The sequence below is a fragment of the Hemibagrus wyckioides genome, linkage group LG06 (genome assembly GCF_019097595.1).
Source record: "Hemibagrus wyckioides isolate EC202008001 linkage group LG06, SWU_Hwy_1.0, whole genome shotgun sequence".
Classification (NCBI taxonomy): Eukaryota; Metazoa; Chordata; class Actinopteri; order Siluriformes; family Bagridae; genus Hemibagrus; species Hemibagrus wyckioides.
Window position 1 is genome coordinate 18,349,232 of NC_080715.1, and position 23,708 is coordinate 18,372,939.

Genomic DNA, 23,708 nt, shown 5'->3' on the forward strand with positions numbered 1-23,708 from the left:
ACACAGGTCAGCCTTCACTCCCCCCGTGTTTCAGTGAGCCTTGGCTGCCCATGACCCTGTCGCTGGTTCACCACTGTCCCTTTCTTGGACCACTTTTGATAGATACTGACCATTGCAGACTGGGACCCACAAGAGCTGCAGTTTTGGAGATGCTCTGATCCAGTCGTCTAGCCATCACAATTTGGCCCTCGTCAAACTCTCTCAAATCCTTACACTTGCCCATTTTTCCTGCTTCTAACACATTAACATTGAGGACAACATGTTCACTTGCTGCCTAATATATCCCACCCACTAACAGGTGCCATGATGAGGAGATAATCGGTGTTATTCATTTGACAAACATGACACAACATAACAGAATTATGTGAAGTAAGGTTCAAAATTTCTCAAATAACTTCCAGGTGCTGTGAAATCCAGCAGTGTTTTACTAGTTTATCACATCACTGATTGTGTGCTGCAGCAGGCAGACACGTGGAAAATGATGACATGCTTGTAGTTGCTCTTTCCTGATACCATATAGTGCTGCAGTGTAGGATAATAACAGGGCTGGGGTCATAGAATCTTCAAACAAACAAACAAAAAACAAAATGCTTGTATAGTGGACAGAGCAATGTTTTATTCACAAATAGAGCATGTTTAAAATGATATATATGACTATAAATATCAGGAAATGAAAGCAGAAACTCTGATCTGTTGTCTTATATTCAGCTTTAGATCCCAAACCCCAAATGTCTTCAGTGTACAGCAATAGCAATGGGACTGGCCTTATGTTCCAATACTTTAGGAGGTGATTAAATGTTTTGTAAATAAAATTATATTAAAAATAAATTGTTTTGTCCATTCTAATTGATAGCATTTGGGCAAGCAAGAATTTTAAAACATTTATTAAGGTATAAGGTAAGCATGTGCAAAGTGCATAATGTTTTAGAACATGTTTACTCCAACACAAAATTTTCCAATCTTCAACAAATTTTGTTTATTAAATTAATGAATGAATTACAGAAATTCCTGAATTGAACACTGTAACAGATTATTTCTACAGCCATTGTAATGCCATGTTTATATTTATAATTCAGAAATGCCCCTTAATTGTCTTCCAAAGAAACAGCAAAATAAATGGGAACGTATTGAATTATATATTTAATTTATTTTATTTATTCACTAAGACAATTAAGACCGTTTTATTGCAGAAATCCAAAACATCGGTTACACAAAACATAGAGCATTTTGCTCAAATTTAGTAGACATCCTCAAAATGACACAAATTGGATTATTTCCATTGTATTACAGAAGCTTTCCCACTCTTACTCATGATCCAGATTATGCCATGTGTTCACATTAACTAGGAGACCTTGTGCTGATGGTTTTATATCTATTTTAAAAAGCGATTTAAACAAGTTTGTTGTGTAGTCACAGTTATGTAAACGGACAACAGCAGCAATAGAGGCATCGTTTTAGGTCATTACTGACTTAGGAACTTAAGAAAAGACTAAGGCTGCAGTCACATCACAAACCTTAATGTTCAGATTCAATCTCACTCATATTTGCATTCGAAAGTGCGTTATATCTCTCTGTGAACAAATCAATAACAATCACAAAACATCACATACTTGAGACTCAACCGTTTACAAGACTACAACACAAAAACAGCTTTCTCTGGAGGGCAGATTCTATCTTATCAGCTGTTCAGGGTTAGGGTGAGAAGTTGCTCAACATGAACTTGGACTTGAATTAATTATTAAAATTTTGGTTCACACAGCTCTGAACATATCGAGATGTGGAAAAAAAACCAACAACTTGGAATTTCACTCTCCTGTACTGTATATGTGACAAAGGCTTTCTTCATTTAGGAAAAAATAAAATCATTAGCGTTACGCTAATTTTAGGTAACACGTCTCAAGCAAACCAAAAACAATCAATAACTCCTATTACCTGTGTTCATTCATCTGTTCAACTATCTAAATGGTAGATTACACTCTAACAAATTTGTATTTTTTTCTTGTTTTTTCTTATTTCCTGTGATATAAGTGTTATTACCCCATTCTTTGTAACCCAAATGAAGAGAAAAAACCTATCTTAGCCATGAAAGTTTGGGTTTGAACCCTGGGATTGAAACCTGGTCTCAAATTCTCATATTTCTCTAAACATGTGAAAAATAGCTAAATTAGACTTTCCAAAAAACCTCTTGAATTGCAATGAAACTTTGAAAATGTACTTTAACTACCTAACAATGAGGTAGAACTACCTGGAATGTTTCTGGTAGCCACCCGTTTTTCTAGAATAAATCCAGAAATTTCTTGGGAAAAAAAACCAAGAAAAATCAAGGTCTCTTTTTCTGGAATATTCTAGAACTTTGTTGCATGTTTTTAGAGCAATTTCTAGATTATTTGGAATGTTCTGGATAGAATATTCCAGAATGTTATATTCATTTCTATAACTGGGCTAATTTTGAGGTTTTCGTTCTCCTAAAAGCCCAAACTCAAACGTCAAGGGGCTTAATGGCTATTTTTTTTTTTTATATCATTTTCCATCAAGAGTAATTGGAAAACGTCATTCACTACCCAGGAACAAAAATCGTGTTACATAGTGTTATGAATATACCAACAGATGTAAATGTATATCATCTACCAAACATACTGCAATTCTTTACCAAAAATGATATCTTTACCATATATACACTGCTTTGATTAAGTATTCACCCCCCCCCCCTCCTGAAATGATCCAAAATTTCTAGTGTTACAACCTGGAACTGAATTGGACTAAATTATGGAATAATGTCACTAATACACACACAAAACAAAACTAAACTAAAGTGAGGGGGGAAAAAAAATCTGTATAGTTGCACTGCATGACATTTTCAACCCTGCTACTGTGAAATACAAGCATGTGTCTCTGCAGCCCACAGCCAGCTCACATACAGGATGGATTAGGGTTAGGGTTAAGAAAGCTAGCCCATAGAATCATCCAGTACTAAGACATGCTATCACATGTTAGCATGCTAGCCCAATTGGAGCTAGCCCCAAGCTGCAGAGATCCAGTACTTTCGAAAAGACATGGTCCAGTAACGTTTATGGCTCAGAGTTTATTGCTCTGTTTTGCCCCCTAGTGGAATAACAGAGTCTAGCTCTTTATTTTTCAATTCGGTTTGCTCTACAAGACAATTTTAAACCAAGAGCCTGGTTTGAAAATTCATTTGGTGGCTGGGATTAGTACCTTTATCAGGCTGTGCTGTGAGCTTAGAGTAAGTTGTCACATATATCAAGCTGTCATGCTGGAAGTTAAGTGATGTTAATAGTTACATTCTTCTGTGGGATATAATCCAGGTAAAGAGCAAGCTTTGAGAATACTTTAATGGCATTCTTTACTCTAAACCATAAAAGCAGCAAAGCTGGTCTTATTCACAGATATAATTATGATCAAGCTGCTAAATAGTGACTATTGATATAGTGTTGGCTGATATCATTTGTAACTCTGTATTTGTGCAAAAATCGAGTTCAAACATGCAAGGTAATCAGAGCAGATTTTCTCAAGTAAGAATAGATGCAGCGCATTCATGTGAAATAGTGACTATGAATTATGAAGTGTTATGAACATCTGTAATGTATAATGGGTTATCGAAGAATAATTAACACAGAAAACTGGTTCCCTTTTTTTAACGCCTGAAATATCACTTTAAAATTGCTGAATTCTGGCTCAGATACAAAGTAACTGTAACGCTGCAAACAAATAAATACAACACTAAGTGACGACAAACAGCATGAACACAAACTCAACAACTCAAGTTGCTCAGCATGGACGTGTGAAATATGTACAGTAAGTGATATGCTTGACAATATATTTTTGTCATGCTAATAAGGCATTTTTATCGTAACGTTAATGTAAGTATTTGATCATTTTCTTTTGCTAACTTTTTGCATTTGTTTGCTTCATTAATGCTGTTGAGTTGATCCTCTTAATCACTGTACTGCTTTATTGGTAAACACTTACACTGGCTTTTCAAGAAGAAGGAACTCAATACTTTTCTGTTCCATTCAAAAAACCTTCCAAATCTAGCATGACCATTTCATCATCATTTGAACTCAATTACACAAGGCCACAGTTTTTCAGCAGTAACAGATCTTCTTCTCTTCCTGCTCGCTGCTTAGAGGTGTTGCAATGCTTCCACTTGGTTGTTTCAGCCTCAAAGGCTTGTGATTCTTCAGCTTGTGGGCCAGGGTGAGGAAAATGGCGTCCACATGCTCCTTCTCAGCAGGGTCCTTGGCAGACGTCTCAAATAGGGGGAAATTATAGCTATCAGCTAGCCGCTGAGCCAGTGAGGTGGGAACCTCTCCTCTTCCTAAGTCACATTTGTTTCCTACTAAGATGTGGGGCACGTTTAGTGGAACTGAGTGCCGTCTACACTCCTCAATCCACTCAGGCAGACTTTCGAAGGATGCCATGTTACTTACATCATAAACAAAGATCACAGCGTGCACGCTGCGGTAGTAATGTTCCACCATACTCTTTCGGAAACGCTCCTGTCCTGCTGTGTCCCAAATCTGCAACTAAAAACAAATATACTGTTTGGATCGGTTTCCTAAAATAATCACACCAAAAAATCATTGTTAAATGGCAGCATGATTTTAATAATAATTTAATGCTTTGGGAAAACTGGGTCCTGCTATTAAAGGTGCAATAGTCAAGACTGAAAATCTAGTGGTTAAGAAAGATTTTTTTCACTCCTTGAACCCACCTCCCAGGCCTGCTCATGTACACAAAGCCAATAGAGTTTAGCTAGAGTTACCAAGTACTTTCAAGTGTATGCTGTTTAATGTGTGTAGTATGAAGTATGACTTATAAATACACTTATCATTCACTTTCCAGGATCACCTGTATACCTACTCATTCATGTGCTGAAAAACATATAGTCCATTTCTCTGCACGTGTTTTTTGTTTTTCACACCATTCGGTGTAAACTGTTGAGAGAGAATGATGTGTGTGAAATTCGCAGGATATGAGCAATTTCTGAAATACTTAAACTAGCCCATCTGGTACCAACGTCCATGGCACGGCTAAAGTATTTTAGATCACATATTTCCCCACCCTGATGTTGGATGCCACATGATTGGCAGTTTTGATATCTGTAAATATGCAGGTGTTCATATTAAAGTGGACAGTGGGTGTATATGCTGCTGCAACAATTCTTTTGCTTTTCTCTGTAATGGAGGGCCAAGGAATTTTTAGACGGACTGTCATCACCTTCTATGAAGGCGGTTCATTAAACGCATTACCTTACCTGGCTTCCTCCGTGAAATGAAAAATGCATGTGCCTCATTTGTTATAGAATGTCAGGCATTCATACCAAACGAGTCGTTCCAATTACACGCATGCGCAGTTCAATCCGCTACGTTTTCCATTTCCGAACTGAAATGAGGGCGTGGTGAAGGGGCGTGTCTATTAAATGACTGACAGGTGACCAACTCAGCAGGATAGCAGATTTTAAAATGAGGTTTCCCAACTATAAAATACACTAGAGCTGATATGATCTTATTAAAACTTTTAATAATTTATCTGTTTGACATACATTCTAGGTTATTTATACTAGTCAGAAAAACCACTACTACACCTTTAATAATGTACATAGGGCCCAAATCACACAGTTGACGACCAGAGTAACTGATACATCATTCTGTATAATACGCCACGACTGTCCGGCACTGTAATAACACCGAACAGTGATGTTGTAATACACAGTAAGCGCAGAATAACAGTGTATAAAGTGTTCATGGTCACAATAACACACGCCATGAGCCGCTTTCTTACCTTGATATTTTCTCCATCCAGCTCAAGGGTCTTCTCTCTGAAGTCAACTCCGATTGTGGCTTCTGGGTTTTTAAGAAATTTAGCTTCACAGAACCTATAGGTTAAACACGTTTTTCCAACATTCGAGTCACCAATGACAATTATTTTAAACACCCTTGTTTGGAAACTGTCTTGAAACGAATCATTCGCAAGACTGTCTCTATCCCAGACTCTAGCGGAATCAGGGTCAGCATTTCTGTTTTCAGCTGCCATAGCACTACGAGTTCCCACTTCCCGGGAAGTATCGCGAGAACACAAAGAGCCTCCTGACCTCAGAGCGCGAGCTCACATCTAACCAACCGGGATTACCGGGCATCACTATCAGCATAAATTAATCACACTCGAAAACACTCACACAAGACAAATAGGTTACAAGTTGGGGAAAAAATAACTTGATTAGAGACAAACGTATACATGGCAGAAATAAAACATTTAGGTTCTACAAACATTCAATCATGTTCAGTAAAAGCTTTATCCTGGTCGCAGTGGAGTCAGAGCCAAGGAAGGAATAAACCCTGAATGGGCTGCCAGTCCATCTCAGGATACACATACATTTCCACACTTAGCATTGACAATTCTCATAATAGAATGCTTTGGAGGAAGGGAGAAAACTCAGACATGAGGAAAAAAACATGAGACACCCTTTCTACAGACATGCATATAATTTATAATATGTAAGATCTGTAAAGAGATCTCAATCAATGTATGGTTTTACACCAATCAGGCATAACATTATGACCACCTGCCTAACGTTGTGTTGGTCCCCCTTTTGCTGCCGTAACAGCCTTGACCCATCGAGGCATGGACTCCACTAAATCCTTGAAGGTATGCTGTGGTGTCTGGCACCAAGATGTTAGCAGCAGATTCTTTTAAGTTCTCCACTGGCCCCACCTCAACAACTTACAGGACTTAAAGGGTACTTACTGGACTCAAAGGACACTTAAAAGATACTTGTGATAGATACTGACCACTGCAGACCGGGAACACCCTACAAGAGCTGCAGTTTTGGAGATGCTCTGATCCAGTCGTCTAGCCATCACAATTTGGCCCTTGTCAAACTCGCTCAAATCCTTACGCTTGCCCATTTTCCTGCTTCTATCACATCAACTTTGAGGACAAAATGTTCACTTGCTGCCTAATATATCCCACCCACTAACAGGTGCCATGATGTGGAGATAATCAGTGTTATTCACTACACCTGTCACTGCTCATAATGTTATGCCTGATGTATTCCGGTGTATATATCAGAATAAATAAAACTAAAATGTATAATGTGTTTAATACCTCAAAAATATATTAATACTTTGTGTCAAAAGTTGAAAAAAAAAACAGATACACTTCACAATGTAACAGCACCAAATTGGCAACGTTAATCTGAGAAAATAATTTATCATCTTCTGGTGTTCATTATCACAGTACCATTTAACTCAATAATACGAATACCATGTAAATTCAAGTAAAAGCAAAGCCCATGTGCTGGTTAAATAAACTCACTTATGACCAGGCACATACAGTAATATCAGAGCAGTTCTGCAGTTCTTATCATCTGATGGAGTTTAAGACATTGTGCGTCTCCTACGTACAGCCATGAATAAACACTATGATTTCCAGACATAGTGTTTACTACCAATTCTCATCAGAAAAAGAGCTTGAGCTGCCTGAATCTGAGTCTGCATCAGTCAGTCCAAAGTCCCAGTCTACACTGGAGCCACTGTCATCGTCCTCCTCTGTAATGAAGTTCTGTCCTGAACTAAGGCAAGCCGTATAAATGCGGGCGGAAAGACTTATTGAGCCGAACGAGGACCCGAACATGGTGACCACGTTTTTCCATGTGTCCCTAGAAGAGTCATACTCATGTATGACAAGCCTGTTTTTGTTGTGATGGACAATGGCAAGAGTAAGCAGGAGCAGTTTGTTTTTGTGTTGTACCACTTGGTAGTTGAGAGCACTGCTATCGATGGGTATGTCTGCGATGCGTCTCCATTCCCCTCGGACTGGGTTATACACTTTCACTACTGGGATGTCGCACAGGCAGACAATCTGCTCCTGAAAGACGCAGGCCTTGTGCAGCTTGTTGCGTTTTAAAGAGCCACGCTGAAGCCAATGGTTTCTCTTGGGTTCGTAGCACAGTATTCTTCTCTTGTTCACCACATATAGTTGCTCATTGACTGTCACAACTTGCATCTTGCCTAAGGAATGAGGCAAAGGAGCGACAAACATCCACTGGTTCCTCTGAATGCTATAGCACTCAACCTCCTTCAGCCTGGCATCAGATACAGGGTCCCTGCCACCGAGAATGTACATGTGGCCATTGAGGTAGCCAATGTATGAATGCATTCTCCCCAGCAGCCTTTCAGCCAGCTCCTGCCAGCAATTCAGCAACGGATTATACACCCAGAAGTGCTTCGACAAGTGTGAGGCTATGTACAGGTTGTTTTCTGGCGTGGCACAGACTAAGAACGTTTCCATAGGAGAACGTTTAAAGTTCTGATTGCTGAGGTTGATGACAGGGGACGACATAGAGTAAATCTCTTCAGTGTAAGGGTCATAACACATGAATGGTTCATTTGGTCGGCCAAAAAACAGCACCATTTCTTTTGCACTTTTACCAATTCTCTGCTTCGTATGGTTCATTGAAATCACACTGCTCTCTCCTGTACTAGCCAAATCGGGTAAACTCGAAAGGTGTTTTTTAATAAAAGGCTTCGACTTAAGGCTGTCTAAGTAGAAGCGGTCCTTCTCTGTGAACAGTGGCCATCGTACACATTTAAGGATGTGCAACGCATCCTCCTCCGTTTCCAGAGGCAGATTATGTTCGATCCAGTGTATTGCAACCGCACACACTTTCCTCTCACAGTCAATGTCAAGGGAATCCAAAGTGAGGATCTCTTTCATTTGTTTCATGTCCAGTTCACACAGCTCTTTTTCACTGGCACTGAGCTGAGCAAAGTGCTTTGCTATGAAGGCTTGAGCTTTGCTTTTCAGGTCCATGTTGTCAAAGGTGTCTGCGAATTTCAAGATCCCTGTACAGTTGGACAGGTCCAGCCTTCTGGTCATGAAATCAGCACAGGCATGTCTGATGTACTCCACCTGCAGCATATTGGCAGCTGAATAGAGCTTTTGCACGTTGGCCTCAGTGATGGTCACTTTGCCGGTGTAGCAGTAGTCAACAATGAGCGCCATCGACTCCGCGTCCACGTCGTGTATAGTAATCTTGCTCTGAGTGCTCTCGTACAGTCCTCCTGTAAACATACTCTTGAAATACGGACTGGCCGCCGCCAAGATGTTACGGTTACATTGGAAAAATGTCCGCGTTTCCGTTTTGGAGGAGCATCCCGACGTCTCCTGTCCTGCTTCCACTTCAATACTAACATCAACCAGAAGTTGGGAGTCGTAAAAAAATTTCAGTTCTCTCATCAAATTCCGTGCATGGCTTGAATCCTCCAGCTCTTCCGGACCACTAAAACAGTTCACTGTAGCCATTTTGAGCTGAATGACATCCAGTTGTTTCGCTCCTCAACAATAATGTCCACAATATTTGTGAATTCTGCCCCTGAACATTCCTCTCTGTGGCCGGTTTACCATTCGGCTTTCTCAGTCACATTCCCAGCTGTGACACTATAACAAGCTCTCAAGGCTAGAAAGAGACGGCGTTTATTTGTCTCGCAGCGCAGCCATGTTTACTGAATAAAACCGGTGACGGCGGCATTCAATTTTCCATTATAATCGAGAAAAATGGGAAAGCCCGTTTGACCCGCTTGTTGGTTGACTCATCTTGCTCTATAGATAGCGACGTCGCACGGCGTAGTCAAACACGCAGGGTTGCCATGTCTATACAACAAACGTATTTGTTTAAAATAACCCCAATGCCATTTTTACTAAAACCCCCCCCATCATTCGAGTGATTTTTATTGTTAAGTGTAATGTGTACAAGTATTGTTATGAAATACCTACGTATATAAATATGATATCCATAAATATGCTGACATTATTATTACATTGGCCTAAAATATTGGCTTGCTATTTTTATATTAATATTTGTGTAAGTTTTGTCGTGTCGTATTTTATTGTCGTATTTTATTCAAGACTCCCAACTCCCAAACAGTGGACAAAAAAAAAAAATCAATATTTTACCCCAATCCAGAGGGTAATTCGTGCGCCTGGCAACACATCCAACATGGAAGCACACTGTATTGATTGGCCACACACACACATACACACACACACACACACACTGAGTGCTGGGTCATCGGGTTTGGTTGACTCGACCAATCATTGTTCCAGTATTTTAATCTATCCAACAATCGTAGGAAATAGATACTGCGTTACTTGCTGTAAAGTTGATTTTACATTATTAATTTAGTTGGCCAACGTGTAGGTCTTCTTACAGAATGGTATTGGATAGGAAATGTACATAACAGCTGTAGCCTGCTTGCTATCGCGTGCCCTGGGTTTGTTTATTTACTTGCTTAGTTAACCAGTGCGTTAAAAACATCTATAAGAGACCTGGAATCCATGCAAGAATAGATTGAACAGTTTTAAATTTATTTTGAATACATTACAAAAGGCATAAAAGGTATTAGTTCACACAGACTAATGATGCATCCTTCTGATTTGTCCTAAATAATTTTAAAGCATTCAAATCTGTATATCAGTATGTAAATATAATTAACAATCTTCAAACCAAAAAAAATTTTTTGACATAATTTAAAGTGATAAGTCTGTTTCCATTCAGTTTGGCGTATCCAGAACATCAGAGAGCTGAAGTGTGTTTTTTTTTTTGTTTTGTTTTTACCAGCAATGATATTAGGTGTAACTGCGATTAAGCTCATTGATTCTCCTCAGGGCCTCCTTGTTATCTATAGTCTTGTGGACAGTTATGAGAAAGGGGAAGGCAGAAGGCAGCTCGATTCTCCGGCTGAGTTTCTGGTGGCCCCAGTGAAGACATCGCAGCCTCTCAGCCAGGTCTCTACGGCCAGCACGCTCCAGTCCATCCTGCAGCACTTTAGTCTTATTAGGTTTATCCCAAGACCTCTCATACCTGTGAGATAAAACAACCTACGCTTATATGTACATAATGGTAAATGAATACAGAAAATAAATACACAAAATCTTAATAACGTGTTTTAGATAAAAGATTCTGTTACTAGTGTTACCTACCAGGACTCCAGCATGCTCTTGGCCTGATCCTTCTTCTCCTTCGATGTGGTGTGAAACTGCGTGACTTCAGTTCTTGTGAAGCCCAGCTCATACGCAAGAACTGGCCACTCAAAGCCCAGTTGTTTTGAGATGTCCTGTATAGACTTCATGTTGATCACAGCATCCTGAGAGACACAAATTTTGTACAAACTTTATATCTACACTTCACCATTCAGTTCTCCCTCAGTCTTATGAGACAGGCTAGTCTTTACACAGCTCACCTCTTGAGCTTTACTTGGCATTTCGTCCACACAGTTCCTTGGTTCCAGATACCGCTGATCCATGATTTTTCAATGAACAATAGCAAAAGTCAGCTGCTCTGATGTTGAAGTAATATTATCTTTACACTTGTCACGTTTCAATTCCATTCTATTGCATTAGTAGTTATGCTAATAATAATATTAAATAATAATAGTACTAATAGTAATATTTTCAATACTATTAAATACAAGTAACACATTTTTATAAAAATTCTGATATTATGTTTATATAAAAATCAGGTGAAGCACTTACTTTTCGTTGCTGCACATAAGTCAGTGATTTTGCAGTAAGTGGTGTTGGAGTCACCATGGAGGTTGTCCAATACAAATCTGCTCTGTTAGAAATTAAGGTTACACTTTGGCTGTGCTCAGCCAGTCATGTCTATTGCTATGCCACATGACTCATTTTCATTGTATATTTCGAAACAAACAACTCAAACCCAGATGTACAAAATTATCTGTATACTTAGGTTCAAGATGGTATACAATGGCTTAGAAATGAATAAAAAAGAAAGCAATGGTTAAACTAATGATAATACTTAGAAAATGAGGGGACAGGGAAAAGCACAAGTACATTAGTAGTAGAACAAGAAAGCATGTTGCACAAATATCTTACAAAAATTCCCTTGATCGAAAATCTACTCCATACAGACTCTCCATTGGTGTCCTACGAGGCTCAGTACTTGGTTCTGTCCTTTTCTTCCAATATACTCACTCTCTGGGCAAAGTTATGTCCTCAAATGGGTTCTCTTACCACTGCTATGCTGATGACACTCACCTTATCTTCTCCTTTATCTTCTCACCGTATCTGCCTCAGATACTATGGCTTCTGCTCAGATCTCAGCTATTTGGCAGACATTTCCTAATGAATGATGGCTCATCAGCTGAAATTCAATCCAGCAAAACTGAGCTGCTGGTCATCCCAGGTGATTCATCCCCAGGTGAGGATATTGCAATATCCATACACAACTCTCTGATCTCCCCTTCGGCCACAGTTCACAACCTTGGGGTAATCATGTGCAGTCAACTGTCCTTTTCCTAACATGTTGCTCATGTGACAAGCTCATGACAGTTTCTTTTCTACAACATCAGGATTTGGCCATTTTTATCCACACAGCCTCTGTTCAGACATTTTGAGACTGGACTATTGCAACTCTCTACTGGCAGGTCTACCTCTGAACACAATTTATCCCGTGCAAATGATCCAAAATGCAGCTGCGTGACTTGTTTTCAACCTGCCTAAGTACTACCACACCACCCCACTGCTGCACTCTCTCCACTGGCTTCTGGTAGCTGCACACATCAGATTCAAAACAATGATGATTGCCTTCAAAGCCAAGAATGGACCATCTTACCTCAAAGCTCTTATTACTCCTTGCACTGCACCACGGTCCCTACAATCTACTAGCACTGCTCGACTGGTCCCAGCGTCTCTCGCTGACTGTCTTCAACAACACACGAAGACCTGCCTCTTCCTGAAAGTAGCACTTATTTTTCCCTGTTTGTTTTGTGTATTTTGTGCTATAATTCCTTACAACAGTCGTGATGGATTTATTGATAGAGACTCCTTTTGTACATTGCTCTGGATAAGGGTGTCTGCCAGTTGCCATAAATGTAATTTTTTTTTCCAGGTCACTCAATTAAGATTTATCTTACAGTATAATTCCAGATATATACATATACTTGTTTAAGCTGTTTATACATTTTAATGAGGTACTGTATAACAGCCAGTAATTAAAATAATTATCATCTGCAGTTTCCAACTTTAATCAGGGAACAAGGCAGGAGTCATTATTTTAATTCTGATCTGCATGTGACATAAGTCCATAGGAGATTATTTATAATGATATATCAGAATTCTAGCATTAAATAGTTAATATAACCGGATCACTTAGTCTCAACTGCATGTGAGCCAGCAAATCATTTACCAAAATTTTTTCTCAATCATAACTGAATACAACCTGCCTATGAATGGGTAGCAGTGATCAAAATAAAGTCTAGTTCACATACTGTATAATAAAGCTTTAACATAGTGCCCTCTACAGGCAAACATATAGCATTTCCCCAGACACCAAATATATAACGTTCCAGTGAAGACAGTTGAAAAAACTTTATTTCAATGTTAAAATACACTTATTTGAATTTTCTTTCATGTTCCTACCAAGATGTGCAATCCATCAGCAACGCTCTTTCACATGAGCAACTTGTAAACACACAATAATGCATGTTGCAATCGCATTAAGAGGCATTTGTACTTATGTTACATATTTAAAGCCAATTCGCTAAAAGAAGATCAGTGTGTTAAAGTGTTTGTGATAGTGTCAAAGCCAAGCAGTCCAGTCTTCACATTTGTAGTTACTGAAATTCACAGTTTCAATGTTATCTTGTTTTTTTGACACTAAAATACTTATCAAGGTGCTTCCTTAGAAACATTTCGAGTTCAGTAGTACTAGATGCGGTTTATGAAATGAAACTTAACTGGTCTAACAGTTCTTAAACAATGAACAGTAAAAGTGCCATTTGGCAGTCAGGAAATTACTTACAGTAAAACCTTAAAACACTCACCATGAGGCACTATGAGCTAACAATATCAGTCTTATGTAGTCGTACTTGACCTTACTTGTCTGTAAGTATAAAGGATTTAATAACAAACAGTTCTTTTTTTTAATTATGGGGGAATATCTTACATGTAAACAATCATTTGCATAATGTTCTAATCAAAGTTTTTGGTCACTGGGGCATATTGCAATTTTTGTATGTACATGGCATAAATGAAATTAGCTGTGCTAACCGTCTTATACCATCAGTGATCACATATCAACGATTACACTTTATTCTTTTTCTGTTGCCTGTAAACAACAGCTTTACCCAGCCAGCTGGGCCTAAAACACTGTTGGCTGTTTGTGAAGATCAGTGCATATCCAGCATCAATAACATCCATCCCTCCAGCTCGCATCACGCAGGGCACTCAGGGATGCCATACTCTTTGGGGGAGTAAGTAAGCTGATAAAAAAACAACACAGGCATTTTTGTCTATATTATGGAACTGTAAAATATCCTGAAATTACAGTGATTTATCAGAAAACATGCTTGCCAAACCTCATATACAAGTATATACACATGCTGCATTTCACATTTATTCTATTTAATTCTAATATGGATTTAAGCCAGCTAAGCCTTTTTTTTTTACCTGCGTGCTGGCTGAGCGATCTTGCTGCGTGTGGTCCCACTTGTGCCAATAAAGGAGGCTGGTCGAGGTAGAGCACTGCGACTTGTAGAGGATGGAGCGCTGGCTTTATTGGGTTTACTAACGCTATTGCTGGAAAGTGAGTTTAAACTAACAGATGAAGGCATTGTGATGGGACCCTGTATGGTAGGACTGACGTAGGCAGTGGCTTTCACTGGTTGTCGTGTTGCCGTGGAGAAGGTGCCTATACTCTGTACCCGCTGCTGCAGCTGACCTGGAGATGGAACTGACATTACAGAATATATAAATAATGAGGTAAAGCAATGTACAGGTCAATGTTATTTTATATAGTATCTGAGTTAATTATATCATATTATGAAAAAAACAATTAGCTTAAAATGCAAAAAAATACAGGCACACAGAAAATTGACCCAAATTTGCCTTTGCACTGTAATGTACTTAAGACAATGCAGTTCACTACAATATTTAATATATTTATTAAGGAATAGATTTAGTATGATTGCTTGTTTCCTTAATCAATTCCTAGTGTTTCCATGTGTATTTTGTTAGACCTTGTGCCTGAATGTTGGCTGTAATACTACTGTGTTGCATTCTTGGAGAGGGCTTGGTTTTGCGTTGGCCTTACTTGCAGACTGAAGCCTGGCAAGGCCGCTTGAAGAGTCAAAGCTCTGACTGTTGCGTAGGGTTGATGGTGACGATTGAAAAGAAGAAAAGGTTGTGTGACTGGCAGGAGCTGCAATACTTGTCACACTTGGCACAGACAGCATGCTGGGAGCTCGTATCAGATTTGGCATGCTTTTCCGCAGCATGTCTGAAAGTACAATGTACAAAAAACATCAATTTCACAGTTAAATAATAATAAAAAAAACATTAAAACATTTAATATGGCACAAAATTCTTAACTTTGCCACCTGATAGTTAATAAACTATATTAAAAAATTAAATCCTTTAATACTCTAATCATGAAATCTTTATACAAACAGCCCACACCTCTACTACCTCAACCAGAACGTACTGATCCACCCCACCCATGCTGGCATAATTAGAAAAACATATGCTGTCTAGGCCAAAGGCTGCCATTCAACCACTCATAATCAGTAAAACTGGCCACGTGTTCTCAAATGGTACATGTAGTGGCTCTACATAAAAAGAGCTACTGTATATTACTGTATATTCTGAATATTTATTGTAGACAAACCAGCTTGATCAGTTACTCTTGCCCTAAAAGTGCATGCTGAAGGTATGCATACTGTTTGTAGCTCATGTCTTTCTATGCCCAATTTGACAGCCCCTGTGAACCCCATCCATTAATAAAAAGGATCTGATATTATTTAACAGACTTTGACACAGTAATGGTAGTGGGTATTGTGATGGTACTACTGTACAAAGCACAACAGTGTTGCTGGGATTTTAATATACACCCACTGGTAAAACACTACAGCTTTTCAATGCACAGTTTATATTAATCAGCCTTTCTTTGGTGTCATGGTCTGGCCTTTTAAGCATTTAAAAATCCCAATAATCCAATACGCTCATATCAACAGCTCAGACACTCACACTATCAATCCACTACCATGTCAGTATTGCCACTGTGATGAGAATAATAGAAAACCCAAATAATATTTGGTCACTGGTGGATTTATGATGGTCTCTTTAAAGTGATATATAGGATTTGATAGGTGGGGGTGGTGGGGGTGCTGGTTGGTGAGACCAGCATTATAACAGATGGGCTACAGTCTGTAGTCACATACAGTATGTGCTAAAATAGTCACCACTTACATATCACTGCCAGCAGCAGTACACCTAGGGGGAGTATCTGATTGAACAGACAATATTATGTAGGATTAAGATAGGGGACCAGTCAGTATATAACACTGAAAAAAAATTCTCACTCTTCCTGTGTCTGCTCTATGTATATGTGTCTGCTCTGTGTCAGCTCTATGTATATATATATATATATATATATATATATATATATATATATATATATATATATATATATATATATATATATATATATGTTTTAAATCTACATTCCTTCACTGGGCTTTGTTCAGCTACTCTAAAAAATATATATATATATTGTATCAGTAATAGCTGTCTGTCTATTTGGGTGTCTGTTTGTAAATCTGTTAATGTGCAAATGTTACCAAGTGCTGACCTGTGCTAGTGCGGTAACCCTGTGTTTCGGTGCTCGTGTAGCTGCCTGTGCTGGAACTGGGGCTGCTGAGGTACTGTGTGCTAGAGGAGCTGCAGCGGCGTGGCTCTCTGAGACTTGACAAGTTGTGTGAGTGGGACACACTCCGCTGCATGGACCCTGTACGAAAAAGTCGTGGCTGGGGAGGTGGCAGATCATCAAAATCCTCCTCATCTTCTTCCATCCTCAAATCTGTCCTCTCTGGGCGACACAATCCTGAGTGCACAGAGAAGCTGGAGCTCCGGCGGGCACCTGTGGCCGAGGTAGTGGCGTACTCCTGACGCAGACCTGAATGTATGAACAGGCATGAAACATGGCCCAAAATATTGGTTTAACCTCATATGTCTTGTTCTGTCAAGCCTATAATCCATATCAGTAGACATGTTCATTTATTTATATATTGAAGCTGATTATTGTGTTAAAATGTACATACTCTCCTCCTGTAGCCGGGCCATGACCTGGACATCAGTCATGTCTTGAAGTTTGTAGTCCATAGAGACTGAATCATCATCCAGGTCTGAGATGCTGAACTCATTGTTCATGGAAGACTGTGGACTGACGGCAGCATGTGGACGACTGTAATCTAGTGTAAAGATAGCATTAAGTTTGGGAGCAAACTAGGTATTTACTAAACCATTAACACTTTACTTAAGGGTGATGATAATAGGGCTATGTGACACCTCTATGACAACTGACATAAACCTACATAAACATTTAAAAGTGCTTATTCCAACTGCCATTTCTGTCACAGAGACTGCTTTTGTGAGTGTTATGACAAACGCCAAGACTGACTTCAACACTCAGTGGCCTTCTAGTAGGTCAATGCTATATAATGATGATGTGTCATAAATTACAATAAAAATTTAGGAGAAAGAAATTGACTCTGCTATTACACTGATTTTTATAAATATCTACTAAATAATAGATAGAAACTTACAAACTGTTAGATACAGAGACCCATAACTCATTATATGTCATGGCACTGTCATAAGTGTTTATAAAAATTCACTGACATTAGAATAACTCCATAATAAGGATAACTCCATAATACCACAGAAGATAGCTGAAACTAGCCCAAAAATGTTTAGGCACTGGATAAAGGAGGAACATTTCTCTTCCTTTCTGAATAAGGTCACAATGTTGCACATGCATTTCTATTGTACAGACATAATCCACTTCATAATCCTCCTTTCCGTCTCCCAAACATTCCAAAATGGCTATGTATCTCATAGACTCCTTAAACCTTGCTTTGTACCTGATGTTTGTGATGAATTTCATTTTATATATTTGCTAGAAAACAAGACCTTAGTGGCCACAGAATATTTTATGCCATTATGTGACATATCAAAAGTAGACTGACCTACAAAGGCAGTTGTCACATTGTTCAAATGCAAGTCAGCTTGAAAAGTGTCATAACACATGCTTATGTGAACAAAATGGCAACTTGACATCAAAATTGAAAGCATTTTTTTTTTGACAGTTAATGCTCAGGGCCAGAACTAGCTATGAGGACACCACGGTCCAGACGTCTGTAGTTTTGGAAGATTTTGTTTTTTTTCCTCCCACAAAGCATCTCCGGTTGTCGAAATGTAAACAGAAATATTCTTATGGTAATGGAATGTAGCCTACTATGTGGAAAAACAGTGATGACTGGGCCTCAACTGACCTCAGAACAACTGAGGAGGACGCTGTTGGTTTGCGTATTGACTTAATCTGCAGGGTGCATGCAATCTTTATTGTATGCTTTTTCAGTCATGAGCCAAGAGAAGTAAGAGAGAAAAGGAGGATGAACACAGTGAGAAAGAGAGAGAGATGATGTTTAGCTTAATAAAATGACACCATCTATCACGAGTCTGATCCTTTTAACATGAGTCTGATCAGTTTATGGAGGAATTAAAGCATAAAAAAACAACAGATTACAAATTAGTAGAAATTTGACATTGTGGTGTATGAAGTGGGTCACATTTCATGCATGTGGACCTCATTATAATTCTGATCATGGCCCAGCTTACACATATTCGAGTAAGATTTCATCATGGTGTTTGTAGGCATTATGTCAGTTGCTCACAGGGCTACATATAGACTCCATGTGGTTCTATGAACACAAGAACTTACTACTGAATAAAGTACTTTACATGCCTTTTATACTAGCTGTGATGTCTTTCGCTACTGACTCACTACCATAGTAGCTAAGCTGTTGTGCCTCATAGAAGAATGGAAGATGAATGAGTTTGATGAGGCTTACTGTGAGTAGCCGTGTGATAGAGGAATGAGGGCGATCTCTCGGCCAGGCCACCGCAACTCCTCCCAGTGAGAGGTGACTGGAGAGAGCAGTGGCTGGATTGAGGAGATGGAACTAGATCAACAGACACATGAGACATGATTCATTGTAATGGATTTACCAGAGTTCAACTAAGGTGATGATAACGTGATAATATGGCCATCATGCTTTGTTAAAGTAATACAAGCAATCGTTTTATTTAAGGTCTATATTTATGTACGCTGATAACACAGTATAACAATAAGTGCTTTTCTACAGAGAACATTTGCTGATTGAGCTACTTCCATAAAGGGTGACACCAGAGCCAATCAATAAGTCTCGCATTTCCCCAAGCTTGACAGAAATATGCTGAGTAGTACAGAATGACATAAGATATCTTTTTTTTTCTAGAACACAAATCAATAAGCACATTAATGCTTTGAGCTTTGTCATCTGTTCATTTTCCTTATATATATATATATATATATATATATATATATATATATATATATATATATATACCCCATAAGTAAAATGAACCTGAAATTTAAAAATGGCATGCAATGCTGTATAAGTAAATTTACTGTCAATATGTAAAGGGAAAGTAAAAGCATAAAAATGATCATTTCTATTATTTTTTGAGAGTGTTAGTACAGCTGTGGTGATAGTGTTACCTGTTTGTTCAGTTAGTGCAGGTTTAGTAAGAGATTTAACTGAGGTGCTTAAAAACGAGAGCCCATCTACAGGTCTGTATGATAAGGATGGTGAACTGCCAGAGAGAGCTCCTCTCCATCGTTTGGCTATGAAGAGAATGGAAGTTATATTAGTTAGTGTTCAGTTTGTGGAGGATACTTTCATTCATGTAAAGGTGAGAAATGAGAACTTGTTTAGTGAACAGGGCTGTAGTTAGGGAACATGGTTTTAGCTTTTTTGAAGGAAGTTAACTTTCCTGCCTTTCCATTTCTGCTGATTGACTCAACTGTCAAAAACGAACATGTAACTGCATACATTTCACATACAAAAATCTGATTCTGATTCACTGATCAGCAAACAGAGCACTGTGCTTTTGCTGTAGCACAAAAAATTAGCCGTGCCACCGTCTGCATGAAAACCAGCATTCACGGCCACCCACAAGAACAAAGCTTTTTTAGAGAGTGGCTAAACAAAGCTGTATTCATAACCTTCCAGCACACAGCCAACCTTTGCTCAATCTGGCCTTTCAACAGCAACAAGAGCTCAAAGCTGAACAGCGGACTCCTCTGTACACACATCTCATATTTATACATCCAAACTGATCGTAATGCCGTGCCTGTCCAGGCTGAATGCGAAAACGAAGCCAGCACACTGTTTCCGTCTAGTTTAGCGGAAAGGGTTAATATAGTCATAGTTTCTATGGTAACCGTCCTCTCCACCATGGCTGCAAAACACTGTAGAATATTTCAGGATGAAAGAGAGTTAAGGAAAGGGAAAAAAAAAGGTTAAGAGCATGATTTCTTTTCTTCAGACATAGAGTAATAAATAAATATGTATAGGAATTATTATTATTATTACTTCTATGGATTAATACTGACACAAAGTATGACTGACAAAAACATTTTAAAATTGTATACTTTGCTGTATTTAAGTTGCTGTAAAATAAGTGTAAATAGTTACTACACATAGTACAATGTCATACTATAAAATGGGCTTACATCAGGCAATATGCTGAGCAATATACAAATCTCAAATGTATTACAAGATTTTTTTTGAGACACACTGATCTTGGTGTAGTGCAAGATACACTTGTCTGCTTTCAGCACGTCATCCAGTATTATATTATTCATAACCATGTAATTAAATGCAAGTACAATGGCACCTACCTAAGTATCCAGGCTTATAATTTCACATTTCTCTCACTAGTCATGCTCTTGTTACAACCATTGTACCATATCCCTTATTATAGTACAGGCTGATGATTTCTCTCTGAGGTACCACTAACCAATCTAAGGTAAATATAGCAGTTTTATTAACTGCAATATAATGAGTATATTAAACAACTTTGCAAAAAAAGATTTAACAATTAATCTAACGATGAGTTTCAAGTTTCAACAAACTGCATCTGAAAGAGCATTTTCAAATTTCCTCTAAAAAATATTAGCCTCTTCAATTCAAACACTGCATGCCACAGTTTACTCATATGCTCATTACTTTTCCTCTAGGTTGAATGTATGCCATGTGAAATGAAGAATACCGTACCCTGGTCTAGTCGATAGCATAAGGAGCGCTTAGCTGACTCCACCTCAGGCCCGGGGTTGTCGAATACATGTCTACACCACTGCAGAGGGCTGAGAGGTGACCGAGGGAACAGCTTTGCTTTTGGAGACGCATACAACCTGAAGATATAAGCCACAATTTCAACATGTTGGCATGTTACTCTATGAGTGTGTCTTCACTTTATGTATGATATAGGATGGAACTTCATGAAACCATTTAATCCAGGTCTTAAAACGGGAAATAGATAAGAAAGGTAATTATTAGCACAGGATCATATTATCTTGTCACAGTCTGGGTGATGCACGGATGCATCCGGATAAACGCAAGGATGCAATCTTTACTAAGACCTGAGATACCAAAACATCACAATAAAACATATGTATATTGACATGCACATGACATGATATCTAAAGCAAGTCAATTTATTACTCCAATTTGTAGATTTTTAGATATTCTCCAGGAGAAGAAGCTTTGGGTCTGGGTTTCCTGGTGTACACACAGCTACAACAAAAGACATCTATTGCTGCAACAGGACCTGCACATTTCTCAGCTTAACTAGGACATAACTGTAAATATCACAGTACTGGGTCAGCCATGACAATATCCCTTTCACGGTTTCCTATTACATATAACAGTATAGACGGGTGAGCTTGATTTGAGACAATGTGAAAATGGCATGACTTGAACGCGTTTGGAATGCAAACAAATAATGCAGACTAGTGAAAGCGGGTCAGAAACGGAGCAGGGTTGCAGTACCAGCTCTCCTCAGACTCTCGGTCGATGTTGAGTAGAGAAAAGAGGTCTAAGATTTCCAGCTCGTCCAGCAGTAAGCTCTCAACATCACTCGGAGACTGAGCATGAAAACACGCGTACTGTTCATCTCTATTGTGCACTTCCAGTTGCGTGGGCTGAGCTGAAAGGCAATGATTTCCTGAATAAACATGACCACTGGCCGGGTTTCCAGCGCAGTTCTGGTTTGGGAATAAATGTCCACTGTGGGTGTAGTTATTCGCCGCTCTCGTCCTTAGCTGCTCGTTTTGTCGCTCCAATTTGCGCACGAGCTCCTGCAGCTTTTTCACCTCGAGCTCCGCGTCCATAACAGTGCTGTTCCCGTTAACGTCCGCCATCGCGTGCAGCTTCATCACGGCCGCCTCCATTGAGGAAAAAAAAAAAAATTAAAATCTAGAAGAAATATATATATACATATATATACAACGATAAAAAGATGGCAATGTTGTAGTCAGTGTAACACAGCTTGCAGCGAGTGCATGGGGTTGATCTGTTCAGCTCGCGGCGACATGCTGCTTCTTTCAGATGCTGATGTGCTGCTCGGTGCCCCCCTTTCTCCTTCCTCTCCGTTAAAAGCAGCACCACACTAAAGCAGCACACACACACACACACACACACAGAGAGAAAGCCACACCATAGACACCATACCACTTAGAATGTAGACACCCCTAGAAAAGATGCCACAGACTATTACTTTACAAAATAAAATCAGACAGTGGTTCTATTTGGCATTAGAACAGTTATAATCATCATCATCATCATCATCATCACCATGAATGTATGTGAGAAATCAAAAATACTCTTTACTACATTTATTGAAAAGTTTATTAAGGGACTGTCTCATTATGGCTCATGTATGGCTCTTAAAAGCAACTTCTCTTTACAACTTAACCTAATAATATCCTATGTTACAAAATGTAAAACTAATTTTAATACCGTTAACACTGCCCTTTCATCTGTATCTGACTTCACTTGAAGACCTAAACGAGGTCTCATATATCTCATATATCTTTTACACTGGAAGGGATCCCACACTCCCTGGCTGTACAAAGTTTAATGATCCCTGCCCTAATATGTCATAAAACTATAGAGCTTGGACTTGGTCTGCACAACTCCCAGGACCTCAGCCTGATGTTGCACAGCATATATTGCGTAAATTCCACAAACATACTGCTTCTGCCACCGATTGTATTCCCGTCTAGATATCAATTCTGATTTATGTAAATTGTATTTCATATATTTATTTTGTCACAGACAGTTGAAAACAAAAGCTTTTCACTGCACATTGTACTGTTTATGGTTGTGAATGTGACCCATTTGAATTCTGGGGGCTACACTGCCTTGACTAGTCTAATCACCCTCAAGTAGAACAACATTGCTTGGTCTTTTTCCAATTTTCCTGTGCCCAGTGTAGCCTCAGATTACTGTTCTTGGTTTACAGAGTGAAACTGAATGTGCTCTGCCTCACATGTGTTGTGTGAGATGATTATTTGTGAAAAGTAGTTATTTGAGTTACTGTACCCTTCCTGTCAGCTCAACCCAGTCTCTCATCAGATACATCTAGCCACTCGCTAGATGTCTGAAATACTCAGATCAGCCTGTGTGCTTCCAGTAACCATGCCACAGATAGTTCACATTTTCCCTCCATTTTGATGTTTGATTAAGTGAAGCCATTCATCTGGTTTATTGGATAATAAGTAA

The 23,708-nt window shown here is 38.9% G+C and overlaps 4 protein-coding genes across 8 annotated transcripts; all 4 read right to left on the reverse strand.

The window, feature by feature from the left end:
• Positions 1 to 606: 606 nt before the first annotated feature.
• zgc:101559 (Ras-related protein Rab-33B-like) lies at positions 607 to 6,189 on the reverse strand. The gene is made up of 2 exons (XM_058393028.1): positions 5,803 to 6,189; positions 607 to 4,544 (listed from the first exon to the last, which is right to left on the reverse strand). The coding sequence occupies exons 1-2, from the start codon at positions 6,052 to 6,054 to the stop codon at positions 4,104 to 4,106; spliced, it is 693 nt and encodes a 230-aa protein (XP_058249011.1). The 5' UTR covers positions 6,055 to 6,189; the 3' UTR covers positions 607 to 4,103.
• Positions 6,190 to 7,452: 1,263 nt separating this feature from the next.
• On the reverse strand, positions 7,453 to 9,644 carry kbtbd7 (kelch repeat and BTB (POZ) domain containing 7). The gene has a single exon (XM_058393027.1). The coding sequence runs from the start codon at positions 9,322 to 9,324 to the stop codon at positions 7,465 to 7,467; it is 1,860 nt and encodes a 619-aa protein (XP_058249010.1). The 5' UTR covers positions 9,325 to 9,644; the 3' UTR covers positions 7,453 to 7,464.
• Positions 9,645 to 10,454: 810 nt separating this feature from the next.
• On the reverse strand, positions 10,455 to 13,272 carry wu:fc50b12 (uncharacterized protein LOC103911624 homolog). 3 transcript variants are annotated; one of them, XM_058392164.1, is made up of 4 exons: positions 11,554 to 13,272; positions 11,262 to 11,315; positions 11,002 to 11,165; positions 10,455 to 10,882 (listed from the first exon to the last, which is right to left on the reverse strand). In XM_058392164.1, exons 1-4 carry the CDS (start codon positions 11,608 to 11,610, stop codon positions 10,648 to 10,650), a joined length of 510 nt encoding a protein of 169 aa, XP_058248147.1. In that variant the 5' UTR covers positions 11,611 to 13,272; the 3' UTR covers positions 10,455 to 10,647. The 3 variants fall into 3 exon arrangements, with proteins under 3 accessions (XP_058248147.1, XP_058248148.1, XP_058248149.1); XM_058392165.1 differs by having other exon boundaries at positions 11,262 to 11,359; positions 11,554 to 11,608; XM_058392166.1 differs by lacking the exon at positions 11,262 to 11,315.
• Positions 13,273 to 13,395: 123 nt separating this feature from the next.
• Positions 13,396 to 23,653, reverse strand: slain1a (SLAIN motif family, member 1a). Of its 3 annotated transcripts, XM_058392157.1 has the most exons (9): positions 21,975 to 23,653; positions 21,201 to 21,337; positions 19,640 to 19,765; positions 18,951 to 19,061; positions 17,139 to 17,288; positions 16,670 to 16,993; positions 15,134 to 15,319; positions 14,491 to 14,773; positions 13,396 to 14,303 (listed from the first exon to the last, which is right to left on the reverse strand). In XM_058392157.1, the coding sequence occupies exons 1-9, from the start codon at positions 22,373 to 22,375 to the stop codon at positions 14,228 to 14,230; spliced, it is 1,794 nt and encodes a 597-aa protein (XP_058248140.1). In that variant the 5' UTR covers positions 22,376 to 23,653; the 3' UTR covers positions 13,396 to 14,227. The 3 variants fall into 3 exon arrangements, with proteins under 3 accessions (XP_058248140.1, XP_058248143.1, XP_058248141.1); XM_058392160.1 differs by lacking the exon at positions 19,640 to 19,765; XM_058392158.1 differs by lacking the exon at positions 18,951 to 19,061.
• Between the last annotated feature and the right edge of the window lie 55 nt (positions 23,654 to 23,708).